At 42.9% G+C, this 12950-nt stretch overlaps 1 protein-coding gene across 1 annotated transcript in view; it reads left to right on the top strand.

Annotated features, from left to right (window-relative positions):
• MYO1H (myosin IH) overlaps positions 1 to 12950 on the top strand; it is a 138746-nt gene that overhangs the window by 98131 nt on the left and 27665 nt on the right. Inside the window, exons 6-14 of the mRNA XM_035017195.1 lie at positions 2103 to 2282; positions 4982 to 5080; positions 5833 to 5946; positions 6287 to 6358; positions 7025 to 7144; positions 8066 to 8133; positions 9272 to 9377; positions 9670 to 9750; positions 11420 to 11511. Coding sequence (XP_034873086.1) covers positions 2103 to 2282; positions 4982 to 5080; positions 5833 to 5946; positions 6287 to 6358; positions 7025 to 7144; positions 8066 to 8133; positions 9272 to 9377; positions 9670 to 9750; positions 11420 to 11511 — 932 coding nt within the window. The remainder of the gene's footprint in view (positions 1 to 2102; positions 2283 to 4981; positions 5081 to 5832; positions 5947 to 6286; positions 6359 to 7024; positions 7145 to 8065; positions 8134 to 9271; positions 9378 to 9669; positions 9751 to 11419; positions 11512 to 12950) is intronic.

Genomic DNA, 12950 nt, shown 5'->3' with positions numbered 1-12950 from the left:
ATGTAAACAATGTATTGTTTAGGCATGCATAATTATACAGCATAGGTCGGCAAACGTTTTCGGCTAGGGCCAGGTGGTCAATTTTTAGACTTTGCGGACCATATCGTTTCGGTCACAACTACTTGGCTCTGCAGTTGTGGGATGGAAGCAACCAGAAACCATCCCTAATGAAAGAGTATGGTTGTTGCACAGAATTTAAACGGGGCTAATGCAGGTCGGGGAAGGTCGACAGAGTTCTCAAGGACCTAGAATTGCATGTGACAAAGCACGTCACTTGGACTAGAGAACGGTCGTTGGCTGAGCATTGAGTGTAGTGATGACAGACTGGCTAAGGCTTTTCCGGAGCCTGGTACGTGGACTTCTGGCGAAGTGTGCCTAGACTTTGGAAAAAATTGAATAGTTACATCTGTCTTAAAACTTCTTATTAAAATTCAACACACATACTAAAAAGGACTCAAGTCGTAAGTACAGCTTGGTGAGTTTTACGTGTGTGTATCTGCCTGTGATAACCGACACTCGGATCAAGATAGAAGAAGTTCTAAGGATGCCTGGGTGGCTCAGCTGGTTAAGTCTCTGTCTTCAGCTCAGGTCATGATCCTGGGGTCCTGGGATCAAGTCCCATATCAGGCTCCTTGCTCAGCGGGGAGCCTGCTTCTCCCTCTCCCTCTGCTCCCCCTGCTCGTGTGTTCTCTCTCTCTCTCTCTGACAAATAGATAAATAAAATCTTTTAAAAAGAGTGTATGAAAGAAGATATAAAAATTCCTAGTACCTAGAAGAATCTCCTACCCTTCTCTGAAAATACCTGCCTTCCCAAAGGTTACCAACTGTTCTGACCTCTATAATCAGATTAATTTTGCTGGTTCTTGAGCCTCATGTAAATAGAATTATACAGTATGTTCTATTTTGTGTCTGGCTCCTTTCAATCAACATTCTGTCAGATTCATTCATGTCACTTCATTTAGTGGTTGGGCATTTTTGGCTTATGTGACCTCTTCACTATTTATCTGTTCTGTTGATGGACATTTGGCTTTTCCGATTTGGGGCTATTGCAAATAGTGCTCTGAACTTCCTTGCCCGTGTCTTTGAGTAGATATTAGTGCTCACTTACGTTGGGCACATGCTCAGAAGTGGCGTTGCTGAGTTCTCACCAGCAATATTATGACAATAACAGTTCCCGTTGCGAGCAGGGTTCTCTACACCCTTGTCAACATTTGGTGTTGCCAGTCCTCTTGGTCTGAGACATTCTGGTGGAGTAGAGTGGTTTCCAGCTGTGATTAACTTTTGTGTTTTCCTGATTATAAATGAAGTCCTGATAACTGGCCAATTAAAAATTTTGTGTTAGAGCCTTTTGCCCCACTTTTAATTAGGTTGTTTTTCTCCTATTGATTTGCAGGAGTTCTATATATGTTCTGGAATACAAATCCTCTACTGGAATATTCTTAAAAATAGTGTGGGGGCACCTGGGTGACTCAGTTGGTTAAGCATCTGCCTTTGGCTCAGGCAGGTCATGATCTCCGGGTCCTGGGATCGAGTCCCATGTCGGGCTCCCTAATCAGCAGGGAGCCTGCTTCTCCCTCACCCTCTGCCACTCCCCCTGCTTGTGCTCTCTCTCTCTCTCAAATAAATAAATAAAATCTTTAAAAGAAAATAAAACCGTGTGCTGCTGGCACAAGGATGTATAAACCGGCCAGTGGACCAGAATGGAGTCTACAAAGACTTCCCCGTATGATATGGTCACTTGGCTTATGACAAAGACACCACTGTAATTGAATAGGGATAGGATTGCCTTTCCAATAAGTGGTGCTATCAATTGGAAATCCATGTGAATAAGACGAACTTTGACGCTCTACCTCACTCCATACACAAAATTTCAATCCCAGTCCCAAACATGAATGGTAAAATAATCACACTTCTAGACAGAAGTATAGAAAATATCACTCATGACCTCAGGGTAGGCAAAAATATTTTTAAAATGAGCCCAGAAAACACTAGGCTTAGAAGAATCATTGTTTGAATTCAGAATTTCTGTTCCTCAGAAGACACCAGCAAGAGAATGGCTTAGTTATTGTTGTCATTGTGCATTTTTTTGTTGTGTTCTCAAGGGCATTCCTGTTGGTGGGCATATCATCAGCTACCTGATAGAAAAGTCTCGAGTCGTCTATCAAAACCAGGGCGAGAGGAACTTCCACATTTTCTACCAGCTGCTGGAGGGTGGTGAAGAGGAGCTCCTTGCTTACTTGGGACTTGAGCGGGACCCCCAGCTGTATAAATACCTCTCACAGGTTGGAAAGACCAGCACCTGGCTTGGGTGGCCCTTTGGAGGCAGGGATCAAGGGTGTTAGTGAGGGTTTCTAGGGGATGGTCAAGAACTTTCTCATTACCATTCTGGAGGAATCCTACGGACTGGTTTGTTGACACTTAGCATAACCCCTCTGTTTATACTTGGCAGGTAGACGGTAGATCATCTTGGTAAAGCAACCAATCTTTAGGTGAGTGGTTCTCAGCACTGGCTGATATTAGAATCACCTGAGGAGGTTTTTTCCCAACACACACCCACCCACCCACCCCTGGGCCCTACCCTCCAGAGATTCAGATCTAATTGGTCTAGGGTGGGACGTGGACATCGGGGTTGTGTTAAACACTCCCCTGTGATTCAGTGTAATTAAAGGAATCCCTGGTGATTCTAATGCACAGCGGAAGTGAGAACTGCTGGTCTGGGTGTGAGAGTAACTTGCTGTCCGTCCGTGTCCCCAGCCTGTGCTGCGTCCTTCTGCTTTCAAAACTAGTTAGGAAAAGACTCTCCGCCTCCTTGCCTCCTGTTCTGAGACTTGTTGGCAGCAAAATGAACATACTTCCTTACAGAAGGAGTTCAGGCGATTCCCATAAGCAGTCCTGGGGTCCAGTGCTGTGAAATGGAATTTCAGAATGTAACCTCCTCCCCTACCATTGCTCTTTCTGCAGCCAACACAGAGGCTCTAGAAGGTCTAGATTGTATAGCACCTACCAATCTTTGATGTTCCTAGCACCTTCCTGCCCCAAGATTTTTGGGTTTTTCTCTTCTTTACTGGGCCTGGCTTCGAATGGAGGTCACTTGGCAGAGTGCGAGTGGGGACATCATTTGAGAAAGAGAACAAGGTCTTATGAAGTGGATCTTGTAAAAGGAGGACCAACATTTCATAGTGAGTCATGGAGGAAGAGTAGACATGACTGAAATTGATCTTGAAAAATGAAGCTATATAATGAAGATAAAAGAATCCCATAATCTCCTTTTTACAGACTTTGTACTAATTGTTAGAATGAAGAGTAATTCAGGGCGCCTGGGTGGCTCAGTCGTTAAGCGCCTGCCTTCGGCTCAGGTCATGATCCCAGGGTCCTGGGATCGAGCCCCACATCGGGCTCCCTGCTCGGCGGGAGGCCTGCTTCTCCCTCTCCCGCTCCCCCTGCTTGTGTTCCTGCTCTCGCTGTCTCTCTCTCTGTCAAATAAATAAATAAAATCTTTAAAAAAAAAAAAAGAATGAAGAGTAATTCAAATTTGATTTTTTTTCTTTAAAGGACCTAATTTTTCTAACAAAGCTGTATGGTAGCATCACATTTGACTTTTTTTTTTTTTTTAAAGATTTTATTTATTTATTTGACAGAGAGAGAGACAGCGAGAGCAGGAACACAAGCAGGGGGAGCGGGAGAGGGAGAAGCAGGCCTCCCGCCGAGCAGGGAGCCCGATGCGGGGCTCGATCCCAGGACCCTGGGCTCATGACCTGAGCCGAAGGCAGGCGCTTAACGACTGAGCCACCCAGGCGCCCCACATTTGACTTTTTATAACATGATCAGAGAGGGTCAATTTATAAAAAGTATTTGTGGGCTTCATTCTTTTTCCCAAGGGCTTCTTCCAACCCTTTGATATTCAAATCATTCCCTTTTGGAATGTATCTCGTCTTTATCCTTGCAGATTTTTTTCTAGTCTGTTTAATTTGGACAGATCCTCATGCCACAGTGGCTTTGGGAATAGTTCAAGCAATTCGCCAGTATTATTTTGTTCAGTTTTGTGTTCTACCGTAACTTTGACAAACTTTGTGGCTTTATTTGGCAGTATATCCACACTGCTTCTAAACCTCTAGGTGTCCTCCAAGGACTGACCTAAGCTGGCCCCACCCTTAGGGGTGGGAGCACATCTGCTGGTTGAATGGGAAGGGATATTTGGGAGGATGCAGATTTAACAGCGGCCAGTTCACTGGTGAATATTTTCATGCTATGGCACCTCTGGTTTCCCCATGCAAAATCTTTGAAGATGATAAATCTTCAGATGCCCAGGAATCCAGGAAACACCTTGTACTACAAAAGCAAAACAATAAAAAACCCACAAAACCCTCATCTAGAACATCTTCCCTTTAAATTGTGACATTTGGTGGTGTGTGTCTTACCTAAAAGACAACTTCTAAGGTAGTGGGAAGTCTCATCACTTCTCTGCTGGTGATCAGTATCCATATAACCCGCCTTTCTCTAAATGCCAAACTTTTATTTTCTTGAGTGAGGGTCTCCTTTTACCTAGTCCTGCACTGCAGTTTCTGCTGGAGGTTGTAAGTGCATCAAGATGCTTTCTGAATTTCAGTGCTGTCCTCTCCCTGCTTATTTTAGCAGATGTTTCTTGAGTCAAACATCTTCAATTTATTTGGCAAATAGGACAAGAAAAACTATTTTAAAAAATGCATTCAAAGAGATATACTAATGTGTACATTTGAAATGTGTACCTTTGAAAGTTTTCCCTGGAGAGAGATAAAATTCTAAATAAATTTGAAAAAAGCAGCAGTTAGCAAATCATCCTTCCCTAGACGATTAGTTGAACCTACCTTTTTACAATCCAGAACATTATAGAACCAGCTCTTGCGTGCTGGTAGAGAAAACCATTTCAATTCAAGACTAGCTGTGGGCATGCCTCACTGCCCTTATAAAAATGACATTAGGCAACCCAATTCTGTGTCAACAGGGTCATTGTGCCAAAGATTCGTCTATCAACGACAAGAACAACTGGAAAACTGTTTCCAGTGCCTTTTCTGTCATCGATTTTACTGAAGATGACCTCGAGGTATGAGCCCCAAGGGCGGAACTGCTGGTCAGTCGGGTGTGGGATTGACAAAATAATCCTGGTATCTTGGTGGCCACCTAGTAGGGTTGCCAGATTCAGCCAATAAAAACACAGCACACCTAGCTACATTTTAATGGTCACCATTATTTGGGGTTACCATTGGGGACCAAAATTAGTCATTGCTTATCTGAAATTCAAATGTTAACTGTGCGTTCTGCATTTCATCTGGCAGACAAAAGATTTCCCAGTGCTGTATGCAAGGAGGAGGTCATGTTTCGTCCTTCTCTCAAATTCAATCTCAAATATTTAGATGTTCTAGAACTGCAGGATTATCATTTATTTACACTTCTATTTTTGAACAAAGTGGAGCAAATTGTGACTTTATAAACATTGTGTTTTTATACCCCCTTTTTTTTTTGATGGTTAAAACTATTCTTTCAAGAGCCGGAATTTAAAATATTATATATATATATACATTATATATATATATAATGTATATATATACATATATATATAATCTGTATATATCTGGGATCATGGCATTTGCATATAAAATGGTTTATTGGTGGGGAGGGGTGGGGAAGATATAAAAATAGAAGTGTCCTGTGTCAGAGATTGGGGGGAGGCATCCTCCCCACCCTGTGCTGAGGCTCTTTATCCCTCTTCCCTTGACACCTGTCCTGTGATGACATTCATCAGTTAGGTGGCTGCCCTTCTCTCCCTGTTCTCCTCGCCCTTTCCCACGTTCCTAGAATCTCTTCGGGATTATCGCCAGCGTCCTGCACCTGGGGAACATTGGTTTTGAAGAGAACCACCAAGGCTCTGCCACCATACCAGACACCCATGAGATCAAATGGATCGCCAAGGTGATGTTGCACTTTTGAAGAGCACAGGAAAGGCCTGGCCCTTTTTGGAGGTGGAAGGGCAGGAGAGGGGAGCTCGAGGCAGCTGGATGCCCAGGTCCCAAGTGGCTAACAACGGGTCCATCCGGCTGATACTGCCTAAGAGAATTAAAGAGCGTGGGGACAGGTGAGGGAGTGGGCAAAAGCCAGCTTGTCAAAAGATCGAATGTGATCTGTTTTGCATTTAAGCAAGATTATCAGTCAGGGCATATAATCGTGGGTCTGGAAATTGCACCAGTTCTTTGTAAATTGGCAAAAAATCCAATCCAGTCACTGAATGGCATTTTGGTTTCCATTTTGACAGCTCTTGGGGGTGCACCCGTCCATCCTTCTGGAAGCTCTCACTCACAGAAAGATTGAAGCCAAAACTGAGGAGGTAAAAATGGCTCTAGGTGGAAATGCACCTGCCTTTCCTGCTACAGCTGCTGCCTGCCTCATAGAAGAGCAGGATGGTGGTCCTGGAGGAGGCCAGACCCCAGCCTTCCAGCTCCTGCAGGGGTCTCCTGCCTCAGCCTCCCCATCCCCAACAATTACACTAAACTCTCCATGCCTCCCTTTCACCATGTCTTTCCTCCATGAGGTCTTTGCACATCCTGTTCCCTCTGTTTGAACACAGTTCCCTGTGCTTCTCTAATTAATACCTTCTCATCCTTCAGTTCCTGGGGTCATGTCCTCAAAGAGCCTTCCTGATCATCCCACCCCTATCCTAAAGCACCATAGGTATCTCCTCACATTGCTCTGAGCTCGCAGCATGACTGTGTGTGAATCGTGAATGTCCCATCCCCAAACTGTGAGCCCACAGATGCTAGAACTATTTGTCTCGGTCACGGCTGTATCTCAGCAGCTCCATGCCTGGCACATAGTAGGCTCTCAAGAAATAGCTCCTGCCTGGATGCTTGCAGGTGGGGTTGGTGTCTTGCCCCCAGTACATATCCTTCACTGACCGTCATTAAAGGCTAATTTGAAAACTCAGGAGGGGGTGGGCTTTTTTTTTTTTTTTTTTTTTTAACCACTATAGTGATGCACTTGTTGTTTTTCTCAGGTAATATGCCCATTGACACTAGAACTCTCTGTCTACGCTAGAGATGCAATGGCCAAGGCCGTTTACGGACGAACATTTACATGGCTGGTCAACAAAATCAATTCCTCCTTAGTGAACAAGGTTCGTCCACATATTTTTGGTTGACTCACTCTCAGTAACGTGGTAATGTTTTATAACTGACAGCATCACTCTAAAGAATTTGTAAGCATTAGCCGTTGGCTCCTGATGGGCAGGGTTGGTGTCCTTCAGCGTCTACATTTCCAGCACACAGTAGGCTCACAAAAATGCCCGCTAAATGATTGTGCCTCAAAGTGTGGGATGCACAGTATTTGCAGTATGCCAGATGGCTTTTGTTGTACACAGAAATTTTTTACTTTAACAGTAGTATGTTTTAACATGTATAAGAAAAAAATATGAGTCCTTCAAATTTACCCTAAGTGGAATTATTTAAGTCATAAGGGGGGAGTTTATTCAAAGCTAGAAATTAAGGAAAGGGTGCTGGGGCACAGAGTACATTATTGTAAAACTCAAGGAGGTCGTATGTAAAGGACAGATTTGGAAGGCTCAGGATACCATACAGGATGTTAAATTGTGGCCCTTTCAGAAAAAATAGTCCTAATCTCTTTAAATATCCTTCCTGTCTGACAGCACTTAGTCCTCTGTTTAAAATGATATTCAAACCACCTGTCCTGTCTCCTGGGTAAACCTCTCCTTTGCTGCTGTCTGTGGAGGTCTCGCTCTTTCTTTGGGATTGATGTGGCCTCGGGAGACCGAGAAGAAGCAAGGGAATGAGTCAGGAGAGGAAGGTCTCACTTCTCGGGTGGGTAGACACGGAGCCTGCAGGGGGATGCTGAGAGGCTTCAAGCCAGAGGAGTGCACTGGGAAAGTCATTTCCATCCTACGATTCCTCTGTGAGCCAATGTTGGAAGGAGAGAAGGTGGGAGCTGTATAAGCAAGTCCCAGCCTTGGAGGCAGCTACTGGGTCTTAAGAGTCATTAAGTAAATGACCTAACAACAAGCAATGTGTGCTACCTTGACTAGGATTTCACCAAGAAAACTGTGATCGGATTGCTGGATATCTATGGGTTTGAGGTCTTGGACAAGAATGGGTGAGTTTGTCATTACTTACTGGTCCTCTGTTCTTCTTCAAGGTCTGAGTCTGGTTTAAGGCATCTCTAGTGTTACTGGAATTGGTTTTCCCATCCTCAGAAATTCTCTGGGTTTCTATAGCCACTAATTCATAGACTGTTCCAGAATTGGAATAACCATAAAAAATGAAAATGTTGGGCGCCTGGGTGGCTCAGTTGGTTAAGCGACTGCCTTCGGCTCAGGTCATGATCCCAGGGTCCTGGGATCGAGTCCCGCATCGGGCTCCCGGCTCGGCGGGGAGCCTGCTTCTCCCTCTGACCCTCTCCTCTCTCATGCTGTTTCTCTCTCGCTCGCTCTCTAATAAATAAATAAATAAATAAAATCTTTAAAAAAAAAAAATGAAAATGTTGGGATGCCTGGTTAAGCGTCTGCCTTTGGCTCAGGTCATGATCCCAGGATCCTGGGACCGAGTCCCATATCGGGCTCCTTGCTCAATGGGGAGCCTCCTTCTCACTCTGTCTGCCGCTTCCCCTGCTTGTGCTCTCTCTCTCTCTTCCTGACAAATAAATAAAATCTTAAAAAAAAATGCAAACATCTTTTAGCTTGACTCTTCGGATCTATTTAGTAAATGATGTAATTAATAAGAACTTTGCTTTCTCTGTTAAAAAGCATCTTTAGGGCGCCTGGGTGGCTCAGTCGGTTGAGCAGCTGCCTTCGGCTCAGGTCATGATCCTGGAGTCCCAGGATCGAGTCCCACATCGGGCTCCCTGCTTGGCGGGGAGTCTGCTTCTCCCTCTGACCCTCCTCCCTCTCATGCTCTCTGTCTCTCATTCTCTCTCTCTCAAATAAATAAATAAAATCTTAAAAAAAAAAAAGCATCTTTAAAAATAAGTAAATACAGTTTTTAATTGGTCTACATGTGTAGCTCTAGTTATTTAAATTTTGCATCTCGAGGCACATGGGTGGCTCAATCGGTTAAGCGTCTGCCTTCAGTTCAGGTCATGATCCCAGGGTCCTGGGATGGAGCCCTGCTTCGGGCTCCCTGCTCGGTGGGGAGCTTGCTTCTCCCTCTCCAGCTCCCCCTGCTTCTGCTTTGTTTCTCCATCTGTCTCTCTGTCAAATAAATAAAATCTTTTAAATAAATTTTTGCATCTCCAGTTTTGAACAGTTCTGCATCAATTACTGCAACGAGAAACTCCAGCAACTGTTAATTGAGAGAACCCTAAAAGCAGAACAGGCAGAATATGAAATGGAAGGTATAGAGGTAAAACATTTTAATATTTTCTCCTCATTTGATTTCCTACTCTAGCAAAAGTGATTCGCTTGAGCAATAATATTTCACTGGAGATTTTATCCTCATTAGTACTGGGAATTATTTTTTACTCTTTCTCTGAGTATTTCCTAGGAAATTACTCTGACATTCAGAAAGTTTTTTTTTTAATGTTGGAGATAAAAATCAGATTTTGGAAAAATAACATTGGAAAATCACTTTAAAAGAGAGATTTTATGTTCATCTAAATCCTCCTTGGAGAATTCTTTCCTCTTTGTCATTTTAGTGGGAGCCAATTCAGTATTTCAACAACAAGATCATCTGTGATTTGGTGGACGAGAGACACAAAGGAATCATTTCCATTCTGGTGAGAAAATTAATGTTGGCTTAGAGTCTTCGTACGGTGTTGCCAACACGCAGAAGAATTTCCCCCCGGGCTTCAAAGGGTTGCTTAGCCTGAGCGGAAAACCAGAAAACATAAAGGAAGGTTTTACAAAGAACGTCCGTTGATCCTGAGCTGAGGCTCCTTGGGATGCACCTGTGACTTTATCTTAAACGGTTGCACCTTCTGAGAACACCCATGGCCACCAATCCACAGTTGTTCCAATTTAGACATCACTGTTTTTAAATCTAAAGGCCGATGAAAAATTATTTCTTTGCCTTTCCATTTGCGATCATCTCCCTTCTAACAAAAATAACAGGTCTCTTTTCTCCTCCTGCCCCCTCCTCCACCTAACTGTTGTGGGAACAAGATTCTAAAGCCCAATAGGGACATTAATGGGTGGTGACTGTAGTTACCAGGGACATGGGCACCACCTGAACTCAGATCCCAGCCCCCCCCCCCCCCCCATTGCTTACTAGCTATGTAAACTTAGGTGGGTGGTTTAACCTCTCTGAGCTCCAATCTCCTTGTCTTTAAGTGGCTGCAATGATATAGTACTCAGAATTATTTTTCACTCTTTCTCTGAGTATTTCCTGGGAAATACTTAAGAGGAGTTGTAAGGACGAGTTGAGATTGTATATGCACAGGGCTTAGAATTATGCTGCTGTGTGGTAAGCATTCAGACTATTCACTCAACAGATACTCATCAGTGCTTACTTGGTACCATGATTGTACCTTGTGCTTTGGGACGCAGCAGTGGACAAAACAGATCAAAACCACTACACACATGAGGCTTTAAATTCTAGCACAGAGACTGGCAAGAAACAGGTTAATGGGCAAAATTAGTAAGTTGTACAATGAAGGAAAAAACAGACAAGATTAGATGTGGTGGGGAGGACGATTCAATTTTAGGTAAGATGGTCTGGGAAGAGCCGTGTGGACCTCTGGAGAAGCACGTTCCAGGAAGTGCAGACTGACCTCAGCTATTCTGTGTCACTCCATGCTCATACAGATTCCTAGACTAATATTTTTAAATATTTTAGTGATAAATACTTGTTTCTATGTGGTTTTCCATAGATGGAATCAGGAAGCATAGAGATGCTACTTAGAGAGTTGCCTCACCAAACTGAACCCTGGTGGGTTTTTTTTTTTCTTGCTGTTTTAATAAAAACTGCAGGGTTGATTCATTTTTTAAGATGGTCCATTAAATGCTAACAATGTTAAGGACCCGAAATAGGAATTAGACACAGCTGGAGAAATGTGAAAAATTAGACGCAGCTTTCTTGCCATGAAGATTTTGCTCCTAGTAAAAGGGGGTATGTTTTTGGCCAGCAATGACTGGTTAAGAGAAAATGAGGTGGTATGTTTAAGTAAGCTGGTCATGGAGGCTGTGGAATGTTCTTGGGAAGACTCTGGAAATATGGCAGTCCGATGGGTGGGAGAGTTGATTTTTCAAAGAATTTCCCATCCCTCTGAGACGCTAGGCACATGTAATGGATCGCTGCCCTCCCACCCCCAATGTTCACCTGAACTTGTGTTAGATGACAAGATTTTAGTCCAGTACATTCTGCCACAGCTGATAAGGACATTTAAACTTAGAATTGATGGCATGTGATGGATGCTATAGATTGAGTCCTCTCCTTTTCTCTGGCAGGATGAAGAATGTATCCGTCCTGGTCCTGCTACAGACTTGAGTTTCCTGGAGAAATTGGAAGAGAAAGTAGGCAAGCATGCACACTTCCAAACGTATGTATCTTACTTGACAAGCTGTTGTATGGGGAAGCTCATCGTATATCCACTTTCTTGGGTATCTGTGCAGTGGACCCCATAGTTATTCTTCATTCACTTCTTCATACATTGAAATGTGATGCACCATAATGATACACCAAGTCATATATATGTATACCTTTTGTTAGTAGAAATCAAATTCAAATGAATTCCAGGTAGAATGTTCTAAGATTTTGTATCTTTCTTTATGATTGTTACATTTTGGATGGGGTCACGTGCATCAGATAGTCTTTTTTAATGGTCTTTTTTAAAGTTAGGTTTAAAATATAAAATACATATAGTGATATGTGTATATCTGAAGTATACAACCCAATGAATCTTTACATTGTATGTACCTCCCTCATCACCACCACCAGATCAAGATATAGAGCATTTATAACATCCCAGAAAATTGACTAGAAATTTAATTTAGTCTTTGAGACAAGGAAGAGAGAGTTGAATATATCATGCTCCGGAGTCCTAAAGCCCTGGTCTTAGATCCCAGCTCAGCCACTTATAAGACATGTGACTTACTGGGCGCCTGGGTGGCTCAGTTGGTTAAGCAACTGCCTTCGGCTCAGGTCATGATCCTGGAGTCCTGGGATCGAGTCCCGCATCGGGCTCCCTGCTCAGCGGGGAGTCTGCTTCTCCCTCTGACCCTCCCCCCTCTCATGCTCTCTCTATCTCATTCTCTCTCTCAAATAAGTAAATAAAATCTTTAAAAAAAAAAAAAAAAAGACATGTGACTTACTATACCAAGCAGGTAGCTACATAAATTATCTAATACACAAATTATCTAATAAATATCTGTCCGTGGCAAAGACTCAGTAAATGGTAGTGGCTTTATCAGAGCTTTTGTGGAATATTGCAAGGATAAGTAAATGAATCGGAAATGGAAAAACTAATCATGGTATGTTCACAAATGGAATAATAGATAGCCATGAGAATATACAATCTGTAACTACATGCAGTGATGTGGGTAAATCACAGAACATGTAAACGAGAACTCAGACACAAAAGAATATATACTGTACGATTCCATTTCTGTAAAGTATAAAACCAGATAAAAACCAACCTGTTGTGTTAGATGTCAGGTCATAACTGGAAAGGGCTCAAGGTGGTGGTGGGGGTAATTCTCAGGGGGCTGGTAATATTCTGTTTCTTGATCTGGGTGCTGGTTCCATGGATGTGATTATTGTGCCAGAATTCACTGAACTGTATACTTAGGATATCTGCGCTATCAATATATATGCATATACATTTCAAGAAAAGGCTATAAAAAATTAGGAATCACGAAAATCTGAAAAATGACCTTTTGTGACTATTTTAGTCACTCAACATCATAAGAATGTAAGGCAGTAAAATTGTTTCTTAGTTGTCACCTAGAAAAAAAGAGAAGTTATTTCACTGTATAAGAA

The sequence above is a fragment of the Mirounga leonina genome, unplaced genomic scaffold, assembly GCF_011800145.1.
Source record: "Mirounga leonina isolate KUSES-001 unplaced genomic scaffold, KU_Mleo_1.0 Mir_171, whole genome shotgun sequence".
Classification (NCBI taxonomy): Eukaryota; Metazoa; Chordata; class Mammalia; order Carnivora; family Phocidae; genus Mirounga; species Mirounga leonina.
The sequence above is the reverse complement of the archived record's forward strand: the minus strand, read 5'-3'. Positions and strand labels throughout refer to the sequence as shown.